The sequence below is a fragment of the Nylanderia fulva genome, unplaced genomic scaffold (genome assembly GCF_048542155.1).
Source record: "Nylanderia fulva isolate GAGA-0341 unplaced genomic scaffold, ASM4854215v1 Scaffold10, whole genome shotgun sequence".
Taxonomy (NCBI): Eukaryota; Metazoa; Arthropoda; class Insecta; order Hymenoptera; family Formicidae; genus Nylanderia; species Nylanderia fulva.
The window spans coordinates 3077997-3095273 of NW_028189193.1; the positions used below are offsets into that span (position 1 = coordinate 3077997).

Genomic DNA, 17277 nt, shown 5'->3' on the forward strand with positions numbered 1-17277 from the left:
ATATTAGAGTAAAACGACGGGCACACAGAAAATTTTGGGATGTAAATGACATATATGATAAAAATGTGACATCAAAATGCAATTTTGATATTTGAAATAACCACGAAATAACCACCCCAGATAAGGTGTTATTAAAGCGTGGCGTTTTCTGTGTATGGTTTTTCTTGAAAATCAGATAACGTGCAGGATGCTCTCAGCCACGTGCGTATCCTACAGAAGTAGTAAAACGAAATAAAAAAATTTATTTCATTTTTATGCAATTAATTTAAAAAAAATTGAAATTCTCGAAGAATTCCGCAAAGATATTATTTGTCATTATTCAAACAATCTACACAATAGAGAAAACAAGCGTTACGCATGACCGCAAAATAATACGGCGAGCACGAACTCGACTCTATCCACGATATTAAAACCACAATCGAAAGATGAAAATAAGACGAATGCGTACATACATATACATTTCTATTTGTACACGACGAGAGTAAAATCTCGTCTCGAGGCGAGGTGTGTCATGCGGTTACGTAGAGAATTCGAGAGATAAGAGCAAACCCACACTTCCTCTAGTTTCGTTACGCGACGACTAAGAGATAATGTGACGGGTGTTAGGTGTCCACGTTCTCCGATCAGTTTCCTGTATCCGCGAGATAGAGAAACGGGAACCGATCAATCAATCGATATCGTACGTCAACCGGATCTCGTCTTCGGGTCCCCGGTCGTGTCGGTGCTCCGGATTTAAGTGAATTTCGGGAGTGTTTCGTGTGATAATGCGACCGATTCGTACCAAGTACAATACATCGGATGCATTTGCCGATCGCGAGTGCGGGAGTGTCGTATTAAGCGATTTGTGTGCTTCTTTTCCGGTCGAGCGAAAGTGGAATGAAGTCATTAATGTCTATGAATGAAGAAAATGAATATTGTTTCTGATGCTTCACCAGCTCAAGGTCATTATTGGATTCCTGGACTTAGGGTGGTCCCTTCCCTCGACCTCTCGTTCGTCCTTGCATCCGCGAAGCATTATGTCCCCTCGCGAGAAAAAGGCAAGACGCCTGGGTCTCGCCACCGTCCCTTCGTGCGTTTGTGCGTGAGCACGTCCGGAGGAAGAGGAAAAAAAAAAAAAAGATTCTCTCGACCGTGGTGGAACTGCCCGTGTGCAGAATCGCGACGTGCCGCGGAGCGAGCGAACGAGGGAGCGAGCACGAGCGCGTTCGCGAGAGTGGGAGACGCGAAGGTATAAAACCGATCTGGTGGACTGGTACCAGCCAGTCCAAAGGCCAGATGCGGCGGCGGCTCTAGTCGCACGCGTGCGAGAGAGACGATCACGGTGCTCGGCGTGCGGTATTTCTTATTAATTTAACAGGCGCGTATAGATATTATACGCTCATGCGACACTGATCAGCATTTTGTTGATCATTCCCTCGGTGGTGATTCCGTGCAGGATTTTCGCGAAAAGGTCGAAAGAGAATTCGCGCGTCGTGCGTGTCTAAAGGGGGATTAAATTGACGAGACGACGAGGCACTGTCCTGCTCCGAAAGAAAGGACGGCGAGCTCCGACTCGATTCTACCTGTCTTAAAGGGTACCCTGGGATACACACGCGCTTTAGCATCGACCTCTCCCTCTGAATCATCGAAAGGAGGGTTTCGAATTAGATAGTCACGCACGGAGCATCCGATTGCGATTCAATTTTTTTTTTTCGAGGGTGACCGATAGTGGGTTTTTTTTGTGGAATTTGTGGATTAATATACAGGGAAAAGAGATCACCAGCCGCCGCGACAAGGAGTGGTGATCTCATTAACACGAGGAAGACACAGGCTAATAATAATCCGGATAATAATCCAATGAGGATTCAGGAGACATCATCGATTTTCGACAGCAATCTGGAAGAGAGCGCTCTCGCGTCAGAGCGGTTTCGCGAAGGATCGACACCCCGTAGCATGTCGGCAATTCGTATCAACGTGGAGAAGGCTTCCAACGACGGTCGCGAGGATTTCGTTAGAAACGTAAGTCCGTGACAGTCTCGAACAATCGATCATAATGTGTCTAGTCTCGCCGACGAGCTTCAGGATGCTAGGATGAGAGGGTGCAAAGGGAAAGAGAGTTAACGCATCATGCGGAAATCGCATCCCCTTCCTCTTATTTTATCGGTCGCTTTCTATTTCATCGCTTCTTCCGGTATACAAACGGCTGCTGCGCGCATCCACGTTTCGATCTCCCCCCATCGGAGATTCAACCTCGCGAAACCCGGAGGCACTTTCACGGTTGCGCGACGAATATCTCTTAGTTTGGCGGGAAACGCATCGCGGCACAAAAAGTACCGCGAGCATAACCGAGAATCGCGGTGTCGAGATCCGGTGAAACGATCAGAGCGAATAAGCTAATGAGTTAAGCTCACTTCCGATGAATAATAACTTGAATCGTCTATACTGAAAAAAAAAAACTATTAAACTCAAATGAATATTTACTTAAATAGTTACATTTACACATTTATTTGAAACAAATAAATATTTTCCTGTTTTGAAAAAGGATTTCTTATGTCAAATATTTTTTCACAGCAAATCAATATTATTAGTTTCAAAAAAATGTAAAAATAGTATCGAAATAATTATTTATTTGAATAATTCAATAATTTTTTTCAGTGTATCTTGTATATATTATAGTCAATTTTTTAGATCTATGGATCTCTCCCGGGAAAGACATAGATCTCAGACTAAGATTAACCTTATTAGGAATATGATCGATACAATGATTTGCGAATTTCACTTTCCGCACGTTCGTATCTAACGCGTGATGACTCGCCTCGCAATCGGATCCCGCTCATGTATCTTGCAACAGAATTATTCGACTGATTGCAATGTCAACTGGGGAAGTCACCGACATTAACATCTGCCAGAGAATATAAGAGAAGAAAGAACAAATTTTGTTTGTTAAACTCTTCTCGACCGAAATTCGATTTTATTATTAATGCGAAAGCATTCTCTTCCGTCGTCGATCGGGTTATCTGCGCGTAACGAAGCATAATTGCGCGTTCGCGCCAAATGACAACGAAAAAAATTGTTACACGGCAGGTTACAAATTGGATTTATGTAAGCCTCCGATGCAATCCATTCTCGAATGTGAAGTCGCTGACTTCACATTAAAAGATAAAAAATGGCCCGCATAACTGCAATTTCCCATTGTATAAAGATAAAAAATTATCGGATCAAATAATTTTCAAAAAAATATAAAATAGTTAAGTCAAAAATGGTCTGCAGTTATGCGGGCCATTTTTGCTCCTTTCTATTTATTTTACACAGAAAATTTAGAAGTCTCACATTATAATTGTTATAATTACGAGAATTTGGAATTTAGAATATATCTTTCTCATCAAAGATTGGGAAATAGATTGTGTCAATATTTTTAGCTTAACATGTTTTAAGCAGAGCTCTTAATAAAAAAATATGTTTATCATTTTTGTTTAAAAAAAATAGAAAAGGAAATCATTTAGAAAAAGGATGACATAATTATAAATTTTTCGAAACATGAGGGATCAAAAAGTTGAAAATTATAAAATCTTTAATCGCCATCATGTATTTCAATTTCTTCAATTTACTAATTATGCAAAAAGAAAAACAATGAAGAATATGGAAATGAATGTAAAACTACGTTCTTGTGCCGCAATCGAGAGAACAAGTTCAACACACGAAAGCCTTAACAGGCGCGATGCGGTCTTAATATAATCGAGGTTCTACTGCAAAAGTGACATAGACATATCAGAAACGAGATACCAGAGATCGCAGACCATAGATTATAGACCATAGACGAAAGACTATAAAAAACCATAGACCAGAAACCCTAGACTAAAAACCAGATTGATTATGAGATCATTGCGAGATCGGCCTCGTCGCGTACGCATATCATAAAAAATGCAAAACGATGCACGTTTTCTAAAAAAAAATTCTAATTCCGATTTCGATGAACGTAAATTGATATCTCCAATATCTTTGAGCGAAAGTTTAGAAGTTTATCGACGACATATAAGTGAAACTGAATCTTTTACCATAAATAAATCAACGACTCGCGTGTTTTCGCCGCTGTTGCACAGACTTTGGTAAAAGTCGCGTCATTAAGCACGCGACGTTATTGTAATTAGCTATTTCGCGTATTAAGCGAACAAACTTGGCGTCATAGACCTAAATGAAAGAACAAGTCAAACTGCTACCGTTTTTAGTTACGGAACACCGCCTACCAGTCTGTCGAACGTGAAATGAAACTAAAAGACATATGCGGCACAAAAATGATATCACTATATGGCTGAACGACCTGGCGAAACCGGAATAGTCAAGTATATACAGGGTGTTCTAGAAACCGCGACTTTAGTCGATATTTAATTCTATGATCGATCTTAAATTTTTTTTATTTCTTTTTTTTTAATTTTTTTTCTTTTAACCGAGACGTCGAGATCTACTTCCGTATCAGAGAAATTGTGCAATTATGCGTGACACGCTATTGTTAAACTGCATCTTTAAATACAGATAAAGGTTCGTCTCAGGGAACTGTTCTCACGGATAGTAATTACGCTACATAGTTAACGTATAGAATATCAGTGTGGTTTCGAGATTTTTTTTTATAACTACAACGTTATTTTTCATAATTGCTCTAAACATAGATGTATATATATGGGAACAATATTATTCTTCGTTTCCCAGCTGGTCGCAAAGTTGTAGAACACCGTTTTTACATTACATAAAACTTGAACGGGTGTAAGGCTTATTAAGTATTCGCGGTGAATGGTATTACGGTATATAGTAATACACGTTGCCCGTGAACCTAATGCATTCGTCGCCTTTTACCAGAATAACTCGATTATATTAACACCGCATCGCGCCTGTTAAGGCTCTCGTGTGTTGAACTTGTTCCTCTCGATTGCGGCACGACAACGTAGTTTTGAAGACAAGATTACAGCTCGAGCTCTCTGAACTCTCGCTGTTATAAATCATACGGGTAGACACTATGTGACCAAAATAGATCTCACGTTGACATGACACTTCTCGCGTTTCTACCAAGCCGGAAGTTTCATTCGTAATGAATAGAACAGTTTTTATGTCATATGACTATCTTATAACAAAAAAGAAGTTATAATCGACAGACGTAATTAAATAAAAATTTTCGTTATATAATTTAGTACTTATATTAAAAACTTTTTTGTTAATTAAAAGAATTTCCTTTTATATTATTATAAAAAAGAAAAAGGAAAAAAGAAACGAAGAGAAAAGCTATGGGATTATAATCGTTGTATAAAAAGAATTTTGCGAGAGAAGTAATTTTGTCATCCAGCGTTTCCATCCTTCTACTGCAAAAATCGCATAAACAGACCAGAAATAAGATCAGAAACGAGATCAGAAATCACAGACTATAATAGACCAGAAACCTTATTTGACTCACGTTTCTACCAAGCGGAAGTTGTTCATAATGAATAAGAGATTTTACTACGTCTTCGATTTACATTTGCGAGGATCAAATAATTCGTCGAAGATGTTAATTACTGAAAAAGGAAGGCACAAATGTTGCAAAATTAATATCACGCTTAGATGACTATCCTACGACAAAAAAGCCATTATCGATGGACATAATTAAAAACAAAATTTCCGTTTATAATTTAATATTTAAAAAATATTTATTTTAGACTCAATGTTACATATATACATAAAACATTACTTCTTATAATATGCATAAAGTTTATATATCTGCCAATGAAAAAATTAATAAATTCTAATATTAGGGAAGAGAGGAGGCTAACTTTTTTCATCCGGCTCTAAATATGTATAACTATACACATACACACATGTGTTTATCACATTTGTAGATTATATAATAATTTACATAATGTGAATTACTTTAAATCTCAAGATTAAAAGCTTTTATTTACAGTTTGTGATCTGTTCAAGTTGCATATCAGCTGTCACGCGACACGATTTCGAGAATCAATTTCGATAATCGGTGGAGTACGTCAAAGCAGCACGTATTCAACGGGAAGAGTAAAAATGATGACTAAGTGACGTTGTTACATCAAAAGCTAAGCGTTACAACGCGTTTACATTGCATTTATGTTATGTAACCGCAGAGCTGTCAAATACCTTAAGAAAATATTTCGTTAGGTTGCGTGATCTGAAAGATACTAAACTTTCTTCCACACGTTTGCATCGTCTGTTCGGAATATTCCGTGATTCACAATCGCACCTCGAAAATCTGAATAAATATGGAAAAAACAAAACTGCTAGAAGCGAAGCATCCGATTACATTAAGCGCGGTATTTATTTTGCAACATTTGTGCCTCCCTTTTTCAGTAATTAACATCTTTCTCACAAATGCAAATCGAATAGAATTCGCAAGTTTCAACATCAGTCTTCTTCTAAACCACTTTTCAAAATGTCAAAATGCTTGTTTTGATAAATAAAACTTGATTATACCAATTAAAATTATAACGAATGACCTATGCGAGAAAACGATTACGATATCCTTGGACGTACGCGCGCTCACGCACACAAGCGTCACCTGCATAAGGACTCCGAGGGATTATGACACGACCGATCGATTTCGACTGACGACCGAAATCGGGAATGTCAGTTATTAGACTCGTGAGTGACGAGAAGAAATGAGGGGCAAGAGGAAGACATGGCTTTAACGTTCTTTGGCATGCGAATGGAACGCAACCGTTGGCGATTTCGCAATTTACGGAGCGCCGTCCTCATCGAGTTCTTTTTATTTATGTTGTAAATGCAAATCGATCTCGTAACGGTCAGAAAACTCACAATGACCTAGAAGGTTCAAAACGATTAGCCGAGGACAGATTCCGAATCTATATACTTGTGACATTTAACAGCTGATAAGTCGCGACACGATAGTTATGGTTATAATTAAAGTACTTTATTTTTCCCGATCTTTTGAATCTTGTTAAAACTATAGCTGGTTTTATAAAAGTTTCGCCCCGCGTAATATAAAATATTGTATGTTAAACGGATATGTATTTTTAATTTTTCATCAATTACGTTAAATAAATTTCTTGCAAAAAAATGACATCAAATTTATTTTTTATGATAATTCTCATTTTTATATGTAGCTTATATGTATATAAAAGCTTATATGTATATAAAAGCTCGTTAGAATTGTTGAAATTTCTAGGCAATTAACACTTGTCTAAAAGATTACACGATAATATATGTTATCGGGGTCACCAGTGTAATTATACTCGTATAAACGACAAAATTTCACGATTGCCCTTGGGCAAAGAAAGAAAGTGATCGAAAGCGCAAGAAGAGGAAGGTGGGCAGACGATGTTAAGTATTACTCATAGATACATACGACACAAGATGTATTTTTTTCCGAAATTTAACGACAGAAATTCGACAGATGACACAAGAAAGAAAGTTGTCGAGATTTTTGAGCGTCATGGCCGAAAGTTAAGGTATTTGCATTGCGTTGCTCCCGGTGCGTGAAAAGAAAGAAATAGTCTAATTCGTAATTGATTAGCTGCTCTCTTTTGCTACTCGTTTGCATCAAGGACGGATAGATATCGAAAAGAATTGCAAAATTCGTGAAATTATCTGAGGACACCCGTAAAGGTGTCGAGGATATTGTGAATTATGGACATCAGAAACTTACGGTGCGAAATTAACTTCTATCGCGTGCTAAACCACTATTTACGTTTGACAAATCGCCACGGGCCACGCCGAAGGCCTAAGCGGAGACTAACGAAGATAAACGACCGGTTGCTTATAATGTCAGCACAAGCAAAAAAAATTTGAGATGGATATTTAGTTTATATTAAACGTCATAAAGCTAGTGTCTCATTTTCGTAAATACTCGAAATAAATAATTAAGAATTCTGCTTTATTTTCAATAGTTCTAGAGTTTTTGATAGTTCAAACAAATAATTCTAGTCATTAAAGCAACTTCACGCAGCGTCTCACTTTCTCTTATAACATTATTCTTATCAGTTATTATTAGAATTAAAAAAATATATATAGTTCTATATAAGTTTTAAGAAGAGGTCTGCTTTTAAACACAAAATATTAATTAAGCTAAAAAAGGGACAACTGGATTCCTATAATTATAAATATATAATATAGATATAGAAATAAAAAAAACGTCAGAAGTCAAGTTTAGAAAGTTCTGCTTATTCTAAAGCAGTTCTCATAGTTCTGGATATGTACATTGCTTTTCCAGTAGGTTCTGCTGATTAAAACATTAAAAAAAAATTTTTTAATAATTATTTTGCTCGAAAAATGCAAACTTACAAGTATAAAAGTAAGACATTAGTTGATTTTCAAGATGTTACGTTCCTTCAAAAACAGTTCTCATATAATTATAAATTCTGTACATGTCAATTTCGTTAATATTATTTTCAATAGAGTTGCTTATACTCATCTGTATGACTTTTTATTTCATTTGTATTTTCAAGAGTACAGTATTTCTCATTTTTAATTACTATATAAAGGATACTCATATAAAGGATGAATTGGTCATTTCACTCTAAATATTTTTGAACTTTAAATATTCTTTATATAAGAAAATACTTCGTCGTTTTTTAAGATGTCGTAAAAAACTGCCAACGAAATTCAACAAAGAATTTACCCGCATCTATATCATTTTTTAATTTAGTTTATATTTTTTAAAGGGTATAAAATTATAAACATTTAAAAAAATGTTCACTTCTTATAAAAGATAGCATAGCCATTTTTTAAGAAACTGTTAAATAGTTAATGGAATACAAGAACAAATCAAAAATTTGCAATTATTTTTTATTTTGCTTGTTTCTTAAAAGATAACTATATATATTTTTATTTAAATTTTTATTATATAAATATATTTGTTATATATATTTGTATATCTTTTATTTGGGTGTGTAGCATTTTTCAATTTTAACTTATAAAGAATAATTTAGCCGTTTCGAGATATCAAATGGTCATTTGATAGAAAATTGTTTGTATTCGTATCATTTTTTTGTCTATATTTTTTAAAGGGTACAAAATTATATACAACATTCTTTAATTTTTAACTACTTATTTATAAAGAATAACTTAATATTTTTTTTAGGTTAAAAATTAAACAAAAAAACAGACTTTAATAGGGAATTGTTTGCAACAGTCTGCAGTTAGAGAGATAAGGGATATAAGAGATAGATGCGTCGATAGCTGCATTCAAACAACAACATTCGATGGGGAATTGCAACTATTTTTTTTTGTACCTCAAAGGATACAAAGATTACAAAAGTACAGGCAATTTATTTACAACACTGTAGTTAGGAAGATAAGGGATATGAGAGATATAAGGAATAACACATAGTAATTTCTTCAACAGAAAATTACATCTGTTGGTATTTCATTTGTACTTCAAATGATACAGAAGTACAGTATTATTTATAATGGAGAACTTGACAGTTTCTTAAGATATCGTCAGCTGTATTCTGCCAACAATATTCGGACAGAGAATTGTCGCTTTTGATTTTGTTTTAAAGAATATAAAATTATATAACATTTTGTAATTTTTAAATATCTTTTATAAGAAGATATTTTACGTAACGTAATTTACGGCCGTTTTTAGACATCTTAAAACGGAATTTAAGCGAGAATCCATAGACATAGTATATCTAAACCGAGTATTTGCTTCAATTTAAAGACTAAGGGTATAGGTGCACGTAGAAAAGGACACATTCTGTTTCGTGCCCCTTGCGTTCTTTCTCATTCGAACGAGAATATACTCGAACGCATGTACAGCATGAGCGACAAAAGGGGCTCCACGTGTACCTTTACCCTTATCCCTTAAACTTGGTGTGATATATTATTTTATTATGTCTATGGTTATATTTTTAAAAATTTTTGAATGCTGAAATTTCAAATTCTTTAAGAAAACGAAATAAAAAGTGAATGCCTAGAATATGAGAACTGTTACAATACGAGAACCGTTTTAAAATAAATATAATTCTTGAAAATCGACTAGCGTTTCACTTCGATATCTATAGATATCGAGATACGATTGTCTTTATTTTAGTTTTATGAATATTTTTTCTTGACTTCTTGAAATTCATGTAAAACTAAGAATAATTGAAACTAAGGAAAATGCCGTAGGACAAAGTGAGATGCTCCGTGAAGTTGACGTATAAGTTTGTATTAAGGCACTTTTGTAGCTTTAATAATCGTAATTATTTATTTAAAACATCAAGAATTTTAAAACTATTAAAAATAAAACCAGAACTCAATTATTTGAATTCCATGAAATAAAACACCAGCTTCACACACATTGTAATGCATGACCATATTAAATTAAATCATGTAAAAACAAAATATTGAAATAAAAAATATTAAAATAAAAGAATCGAATAAAAATTATGCAATCTATAAAGTCGACGTAACATTATTCGAAAAGAAAGTACTAGACAAAAACTGAAATCTAAATAGAAAAACCATAAATATCATAGAAAATAAGAAAATTGCAGAAATCGTAACCATACGAAATTAGATAATATAAAAACCATTAAATATTGAAATAAAAGAATCAAATGTGAAAATTGTGCAGTCTTTCGGATCTCTATTAAGCTAGCAGAACCAAATCGGTAGAATTCATCGGGACATATCAGAATATTTAGTACCCAACTTGTACTAATTTGTACTATTAATAAAAATTTTGTACTACGTCCCATTTCCAAAAACACAGTAGCGCTGCTACCTTCAAATAAGCTAGCAGGGCCATAATAAAAAAAAAGAAAAATAAAAATCAATAGCAGAAATAGAAAGTACTGAATTTGTACTAATTTGTATCATAGAAAATGATAAAAATATATCGCAAATCAGCTCTGAGAATTAAGGTAGGGGGTAGAGGATATTTCTCAAAATTGCGTAAGAGATAATTATTGGGAAGTTATCAGATTCAGAATTGGATTTAAAAAAGAATTTTATATATATATTTTAGAAAAAGGAAATTTAGGATTAACGCAAATAAAATAATGAAAAATAATGGCAATAATGTATAAAAGTTTATTAATCAATGGATAATATTAATTCCCAAAAAAGACCAGTCCCGGGATAAAATACAACTTTTATGTATTATATACATATTGAGAAGCCTACTTATTTGAACGTTTAACCTTTAAATAAAATGAAAAATATTTAAACAAGTTTAAGTAAGTATTTAAATAAGTAGGCTTCTCAATAACGAAGGTGTTACGACAATCTTAGACGCCCCTAATTTGCAAAACTGCAAAAATAATTATAAAAAATTTTGCGTCCTACGCTGGAGCGTATATTGCATACCTCCTTGTAACGCCTCCGCTCAATAAAAAAAGTAAAATAAAATAAAGCTCCACATAATCTGGGGAGACCAGCCCTGGGATATGATGAAAGTACGCTGTGAAAAGTCGCAATCGCGATGTCCAAAGCTTGGGAAGGAGGAGTGAATATGAATAAGCTTCCGAAGAGAAGAGAGCAATTACGAATGAAATATCCGATACTAAACATGCGCAAGAACATTTTCTCATTATCGATAGTTCCCGGTAGTCTATTTCGCCCGTAAGCAGTGAACGAGTGTCACTTTGTCGCATGCGTAAACGTTAATGTTTTTGAGACGGATTGTTACCGCTGCCTTGTAACATATATTTTTTTACGCTCATTAACGTTCACGCATGCGACATATATATATATATATAAATAGAGACCATAGATATATATCATAGAACAGAATCGAAAAACGGGAAACCATAAACCATAGACAGGATTGGACAGATATGTATCTTATAAAGTATTTGACGTATTTAAATATGTATCTTTACAAAATTATTATTATTATAAATTAAAGTTCAAACATTTTACAAAAAATGTCAAACTTTTAGACAAATTTGACTTGTCTATAGTTTATAATCTTTGATCTAACCGAGACAACTATATACCAGAGAGAAAAAACCTAAGACCACAGACCATTTACCAGAAATTGGAATTTAGAAAATTAACAGTTTTTAGAGACCATAGATCATCATCTTGAATCAATATATTCTACCTCTGTGAAGTTAACACCCCATTTTAAAAAAAAACCAATTTTTTTCTTCAAGTTCTGAGTGCACCCCGAAGAGTTCTGGAGTTCCTTATCAATTTTAAAAATAGTTTCGGCCGAATCGATATAGTTCTTATCAGTGCAGAGGAGTTTAGAAGCAAATAATATCGATCGAAGAACTCAGCACATACTTTTCGAGTCATCGCTCAACCTTTATCCTGTGCCGTGATGGCCTTTTTTTCTCGCAAATTGATCTGGTATCTACTAATTGCCAGTCAAGTCGACCTCGATCGACTATCCAATATATGAAACGCGGAAAAAGGAAGACGATAAGGACAAGTGGACGAATATATGTCGAACGAAAAACGATTATATGATATATGTATTATATATATGTATATTGTATATAATACATAAATTATAAAAAATCAGTTTAAAAAATTTAATGATTTTTTAAATGATTTAAGATTGCAATATAAATCAATTAATAAATTTGGAAGACAGTTTCTGAAAACCGATGTGTGTCTACTAGATCGTAGATCAGAGACGAAAAACGAGACCATAAATCATACACCAAAGACCTGAGAGCATAGATCAGAAACCAGAAATAATCAAAACCAAAAACAAAATAATCAAATTTTAATTTATAAGAATGCATATCTCAATCTTTCTCGACAAGGTTTAGATAATTGACACAATTAAATAAATAAAAAATTAAGGTCAAGGGGAGTTAATTGAAATCACATTAAGCAGATCTAGACCTAATGATATCTTGATTATTAATTGACAGCAATCTAATGAAGGTATTTGCTCAACAGACACAGATAGCAGCATGGTAGAATCACGATAAAATATAGATACTATATTGAACAAATACCTTCGTTAGATTGCCGTCAATTAATAATCAAGATATCATTAGGTCTAGGTTTGCGATTTTAATTAAATCTCCTTGACCTTAATTTTTTATTTATTTCATTGTGTCAATCATCTACTAACAATAAGCCTTGTTGAGAAAGATTGAAATACGCATTCTTTAATAATTTAAAGTTTGATTTTGTTTAAAACAATGAACATAAATAATAAATTATTAATTAATAAATCATATAATAAATAATGGAAAATTAGTTTAAAAAATTTAATGATTTCTTGAATTAAAAAAACTCAGGACATTTAAGATAGTGTAACATGATTTTAAGACCTATTTAAAAACCTTATGAGAAATCATTAAATTTCTTTAACTAATTTTCTATTATTTATTTTTGAAAAGAAAAAAAATATTTTTAAAAATAAAAAAAAATATTACTTAAGTTAAAATAAAGACAACTAAATGTGTATAAAACTAGCATATTATTTCGTGGAAAATCATAAATATTTCAGAGTTCTTTATTTTCAATAGCTTTAGAGTTCTTGATAATTTAAATAATTTTTTTAAAAATATTCTAATTATTATCATGATAATTTTTTTTAAAAGGCATTGTGTATATGCTCAGAACTATACCAGAATTATTTCGTAATAAGTAAAATTCTTGAAAACCGAGCATCGTTTTACTTCGACGTATTCAAATAAGAAATTTGTCAGTGTTTATTTCGTTTTAATTTAATTTTTTTATTTTTAAAAGGCTGAGAACTCTTCTTAAAACTCTTGTAGAAACTATAAATCTTCGAAATTTGAACTAAAACATTTTTGTTGCTTTAATAAAGAACTATTTGTTTAAACTGTCAAGAATTTCAGAACTATAGAAAATAAAGCCAGAACTATTAATTATTTATAAATTTTCACGAGATTTATCCAGCTTCGCACACACAGCTGTCTAAGCTTCATGTCAAATTGCGTCGGTTTCAGATCGAAACGACGGTGGTAGCTGCTACCAGCCCGCTTTCCTGGCACATCCCAAGGCCGTCTTTGGTCGGGCGCAGCGAGAGGGACAGCGAAAATGGAAGCTGGGCTCATCACTTACATCCGAACTCCCCCTCGAGAGGGTCGACGTCATCTCAAGGATCAACAGCCAGCACACACGTAAATTTCAACAGCCAGCACACACGAAGGCGACATCTTGGAAAGTTCAACAATTCCCTCTTGTTTTTTATATATAATAATATATATAAATATATAATATATAATATATATATATATATTATAATATATAAATATATAATATATTATTATATATAAAAAACAAGAGGGAATTGTCGAACTTTTCAAGATAATAATCGAATATTGTTTTAGAGCGCCGCGTCTGGAACGTTGCTACTCACAGCCGCAAATCTGGCAAATCTCGCCGCCATACATCCGCCCACGGTGACAGCACCAAAACAGATTGACACCGCCTCGGTGGCCAGCAGCACTCATTTTACGGTCGTGAATGGTCTCGGCAGACCGACCATCGTTTACAGGAAGTCCTGGTGCGCGCGAAACCAACTCACCGTGCTCGTGTGCACCATGAGCTTTCTATTCATGGTCGGTCTGCTTGCGGGGATTCTTTACATGGAAAGTAAGTACTCTCGCAGCAGTTACAGCCGCGAATTCCTATTGCAACATCCACCGCGTGTTTCGACATCGCGTGCGATCTCTGTGGATTCACCATCTACAAAACCTTCTCACCGGTATTTACCTCTGATTGCAGTGAGGGCTCGCGACAAGTACAACTAGGCCGAGGGTGACGAGAGGAAGAAGCAACGAAGACGATACGTGACCGTGAATGATGATCATCTTGATAGAAAAAGGCAGCAAAGAAACAGAGCTGGCGAAGAACGCGGTGGAGAGAATGAAATCGAGAATATCGTTTTCAAAGAACCGAGAAAGAGAATGCGCGCTTGATCAGTTCACGATATTAATTTCAATTACTCGTATTTATATGTATATTTTCGCTGTATTAGACCTTCCTCAGTTCTCAACCGATTTATCGTTCATTGTAAATCGCGTCGGTATCTATCGAGAGCTGAAGAAGAGAGATCCCTTTTCGCGTCTGTGATATTGTATGCGTATTGATTAATCGTCGATTCAACAAGAAACTGTCAAATATATGTACTTTTCAAAATATTCGTATGTTTCTTTCAATCCTCTTTTTCAGATAAAAAGGATCTTTCAATGCCACATGTGTAATTCGCAATGATAAAAAAGAATACACTTACTTCTACTTCTCCAAGAGTTTGTGTCCATCTATAATTCGGCATGTCTGCGCCATTACCGCTGTTAGGTTTCAGCTTATTTTTTTCTTTTTCATCTTCTTCTTCCTCATCCGCATTGTCGTCCTTGGAATCATCATTCTTGTCCTCGATATTTTTAGAATGTTCACTATGATCACCACTAGGACCCGCATCAGCAATGTCCTTTGCTAATTTCTATATGAACAAAAATTTTCATTAATTTCAAATAAAATTAAAAACCAAGGTTTATCACATTAGTAATTAATAAAATAAATCAGTATAAGGCTATAAAGGACTAGCACAATAAGTAGGGTGCAAACAATATTTGTCATTGATGTAAATTAAAATTCAAAAAATATATTTCAAACAAAGTACTTTATGTAAAATATTTAATGTTTAAAATATATATTTTGAATTTAAATCAATGACAAATATTGTTTGCACCCTACCTACTGCACTGGTCTTTTATAATCTTATTACTATTTATTGATTCATTATTAATTTCTAATAAATCATAATAAATAGGGTGCAAAGAATATTTGTCGTTGATGTAAATTAAAATTTAAAAATCATATTTCAAATATTGAAGTATTTTATGTAAAATATTTTAATGTTTGAAATATATATTTTGAATTTAAATCAATGACAAATATTGTTTGCACCCTACCCACTGCACTAGTCTTTTATAATCTTATTACTATTTATTGATTCATTATTAATTTCTAATAAATCATAATAAATAGGGTGCAAAGAATATTTGTCGTTGATGTAAATTAAAATTTAAAAAATATATTTCAAATATTGAAGTATTTTATGTAAACTATTTTAATGTTTGAAATATATATTTTGAATTTAAATCAATGACAAATATTGTTTGCACCCTACCTACTGCACTAGTCTTTTATAATCTTATTACTATTTTATTGATTTATTATAAATTTCTAATAAATAACTTTTTATCAAGAAATATAAAATAAAGCAGTTTTCTAAAATATATACCTTATTATCTATTTCCTCTTGTAACTTAACAGCTTGTTCATCCGTTAATTCGACTATTCTAGAATCATTATTTAGCTTTTCTTCTTCAGCTTGCTCTTCTTTTCTTTTCTTCTCGAGTTTCTCTTTACGTCGTTTTTCTTGTTCAATTCTTTCCGCTTTATCAGAAGCAGCTTTGGCTAACGCATTAGCTTCATGCTTCTTAAATTTGCTCATAACAAGCTGCACATAAAGAAACAATTATATTAGTTAGACAAAAAGTTTCTAAAATAATCTAACAAACTAATCTAGTATATAACTCATGTGTAGACAAATATAAACAACTTACTTGTTCAGCTGCTCCTTCACCGCCTCCGGTATAAAAATCTGTTTTTCTCGCCAGGAAACTGAAGAAGGTATCTAGTAACTAAATAAATAAATTCAACGTGAAATACATCTTATCCTTCGAGTTAACCTCAAATCAGAGAAAATGAAACTTACGTCTTTCACACCGCCTTCGTGTTGTTGCGCCAACGCCAACAACATTCCATCGAATTGCTCTTCTTTTTTCGTCATTTCCTGAATGTCCGTAAATTGACTGTCCGCTTTCTAAAAAAAAAGGCCACAGTAATTCGTTTTCTGTTGCTCGTTTATAACGAAGCTTGTGTTGCTACACGCACGTTTCTACGAAACATCTCGAATTATCGACTAAACCTAACTTGATCAAACATCAAAATAACGCTCTCTGACAGAGAAACTCTACACGAGGAAACCTCTCGACATTATCGATCGAAGGAATCTAACCACCTGAGCGATAAAACAGAGCGAAGCTAAAGTCAAGTAGGTAATTATCGACTGCTCAAGAAATTTTTTATAAATTCGTTTTTTTTATAAATTTATATAATTAATAATTTATATAATAAATTTATATAATTTTTTTAAATTTTTAAATAAAAAAAGAAACACATAAGAATATTTGTGCGAGACCAATATAAATTGTTCAACGTTCAGTGTTCGAGTTTACTTTATTTTTATATTAAATCGAGAATGTTTTATATTATTTATATTATTTCTTAAATAAATTGTATGTGACAATTAAAATACAACTAATATTTCTTTTCTTATTATATAATGTAAAT

At 33.4% G+C, this 17277-nt stretch overlaps 2 protein-coding genes across 2 annotated transcripts in view; one reads left to right on the top strand and one right to left on the bottom strand.

Annotated features, from left to right (window-relative positions):
• The window catches only part of nudC (nuclear distribution C, dynein complex regulator), a 76743-nt gene extending 59894 nt beyond the window's left edge, over window positions 1–16849 (bottom strand). Inside the window, exons 1-4 of the mRNA XM_029303998.2 lie at window positions 16640–16849; window positions 16488–16565; window positions 16163–16381; window positions 15149–15358 (exon numbers count right to left, since the gene is read on the bottom strand). Coding sequence (XP_029159831.2) covers window positions 15149–15358; window positions 16163–16381; window positions 16488–16565; window positions 16640–16714 — 582 coding nt within the window. The 5' untranslated portion in view covers window positions 16715–16849. The remainder of the gene's footprint in view (window positions 1–15148; window positions 15359–16162; window positions 16382–16487; window positions 16566–16639) is intronic.
• LOC114931863 (uncharacterized) lies at window positions 1237–15056 on the top strand. Its single transcript, XM_029303999.2, has 4 exons — window positions 1237–1998; window positions 13860–14033; window positions 14244–14508; window positions 14641–15056. Exons 1-4 carry the CDS (start codon window positions 1837–1839, stop codon window positions 14664–14666), a joined length of 627 nt encoding a protein of 208 aa, XP_029159832.2. The 5' UTR covers window positions 1237–1836; the 3' UTR covers window positions 14667–15056.
• Window positions 16850–17277: the final 428 nt, after the last annotated feature.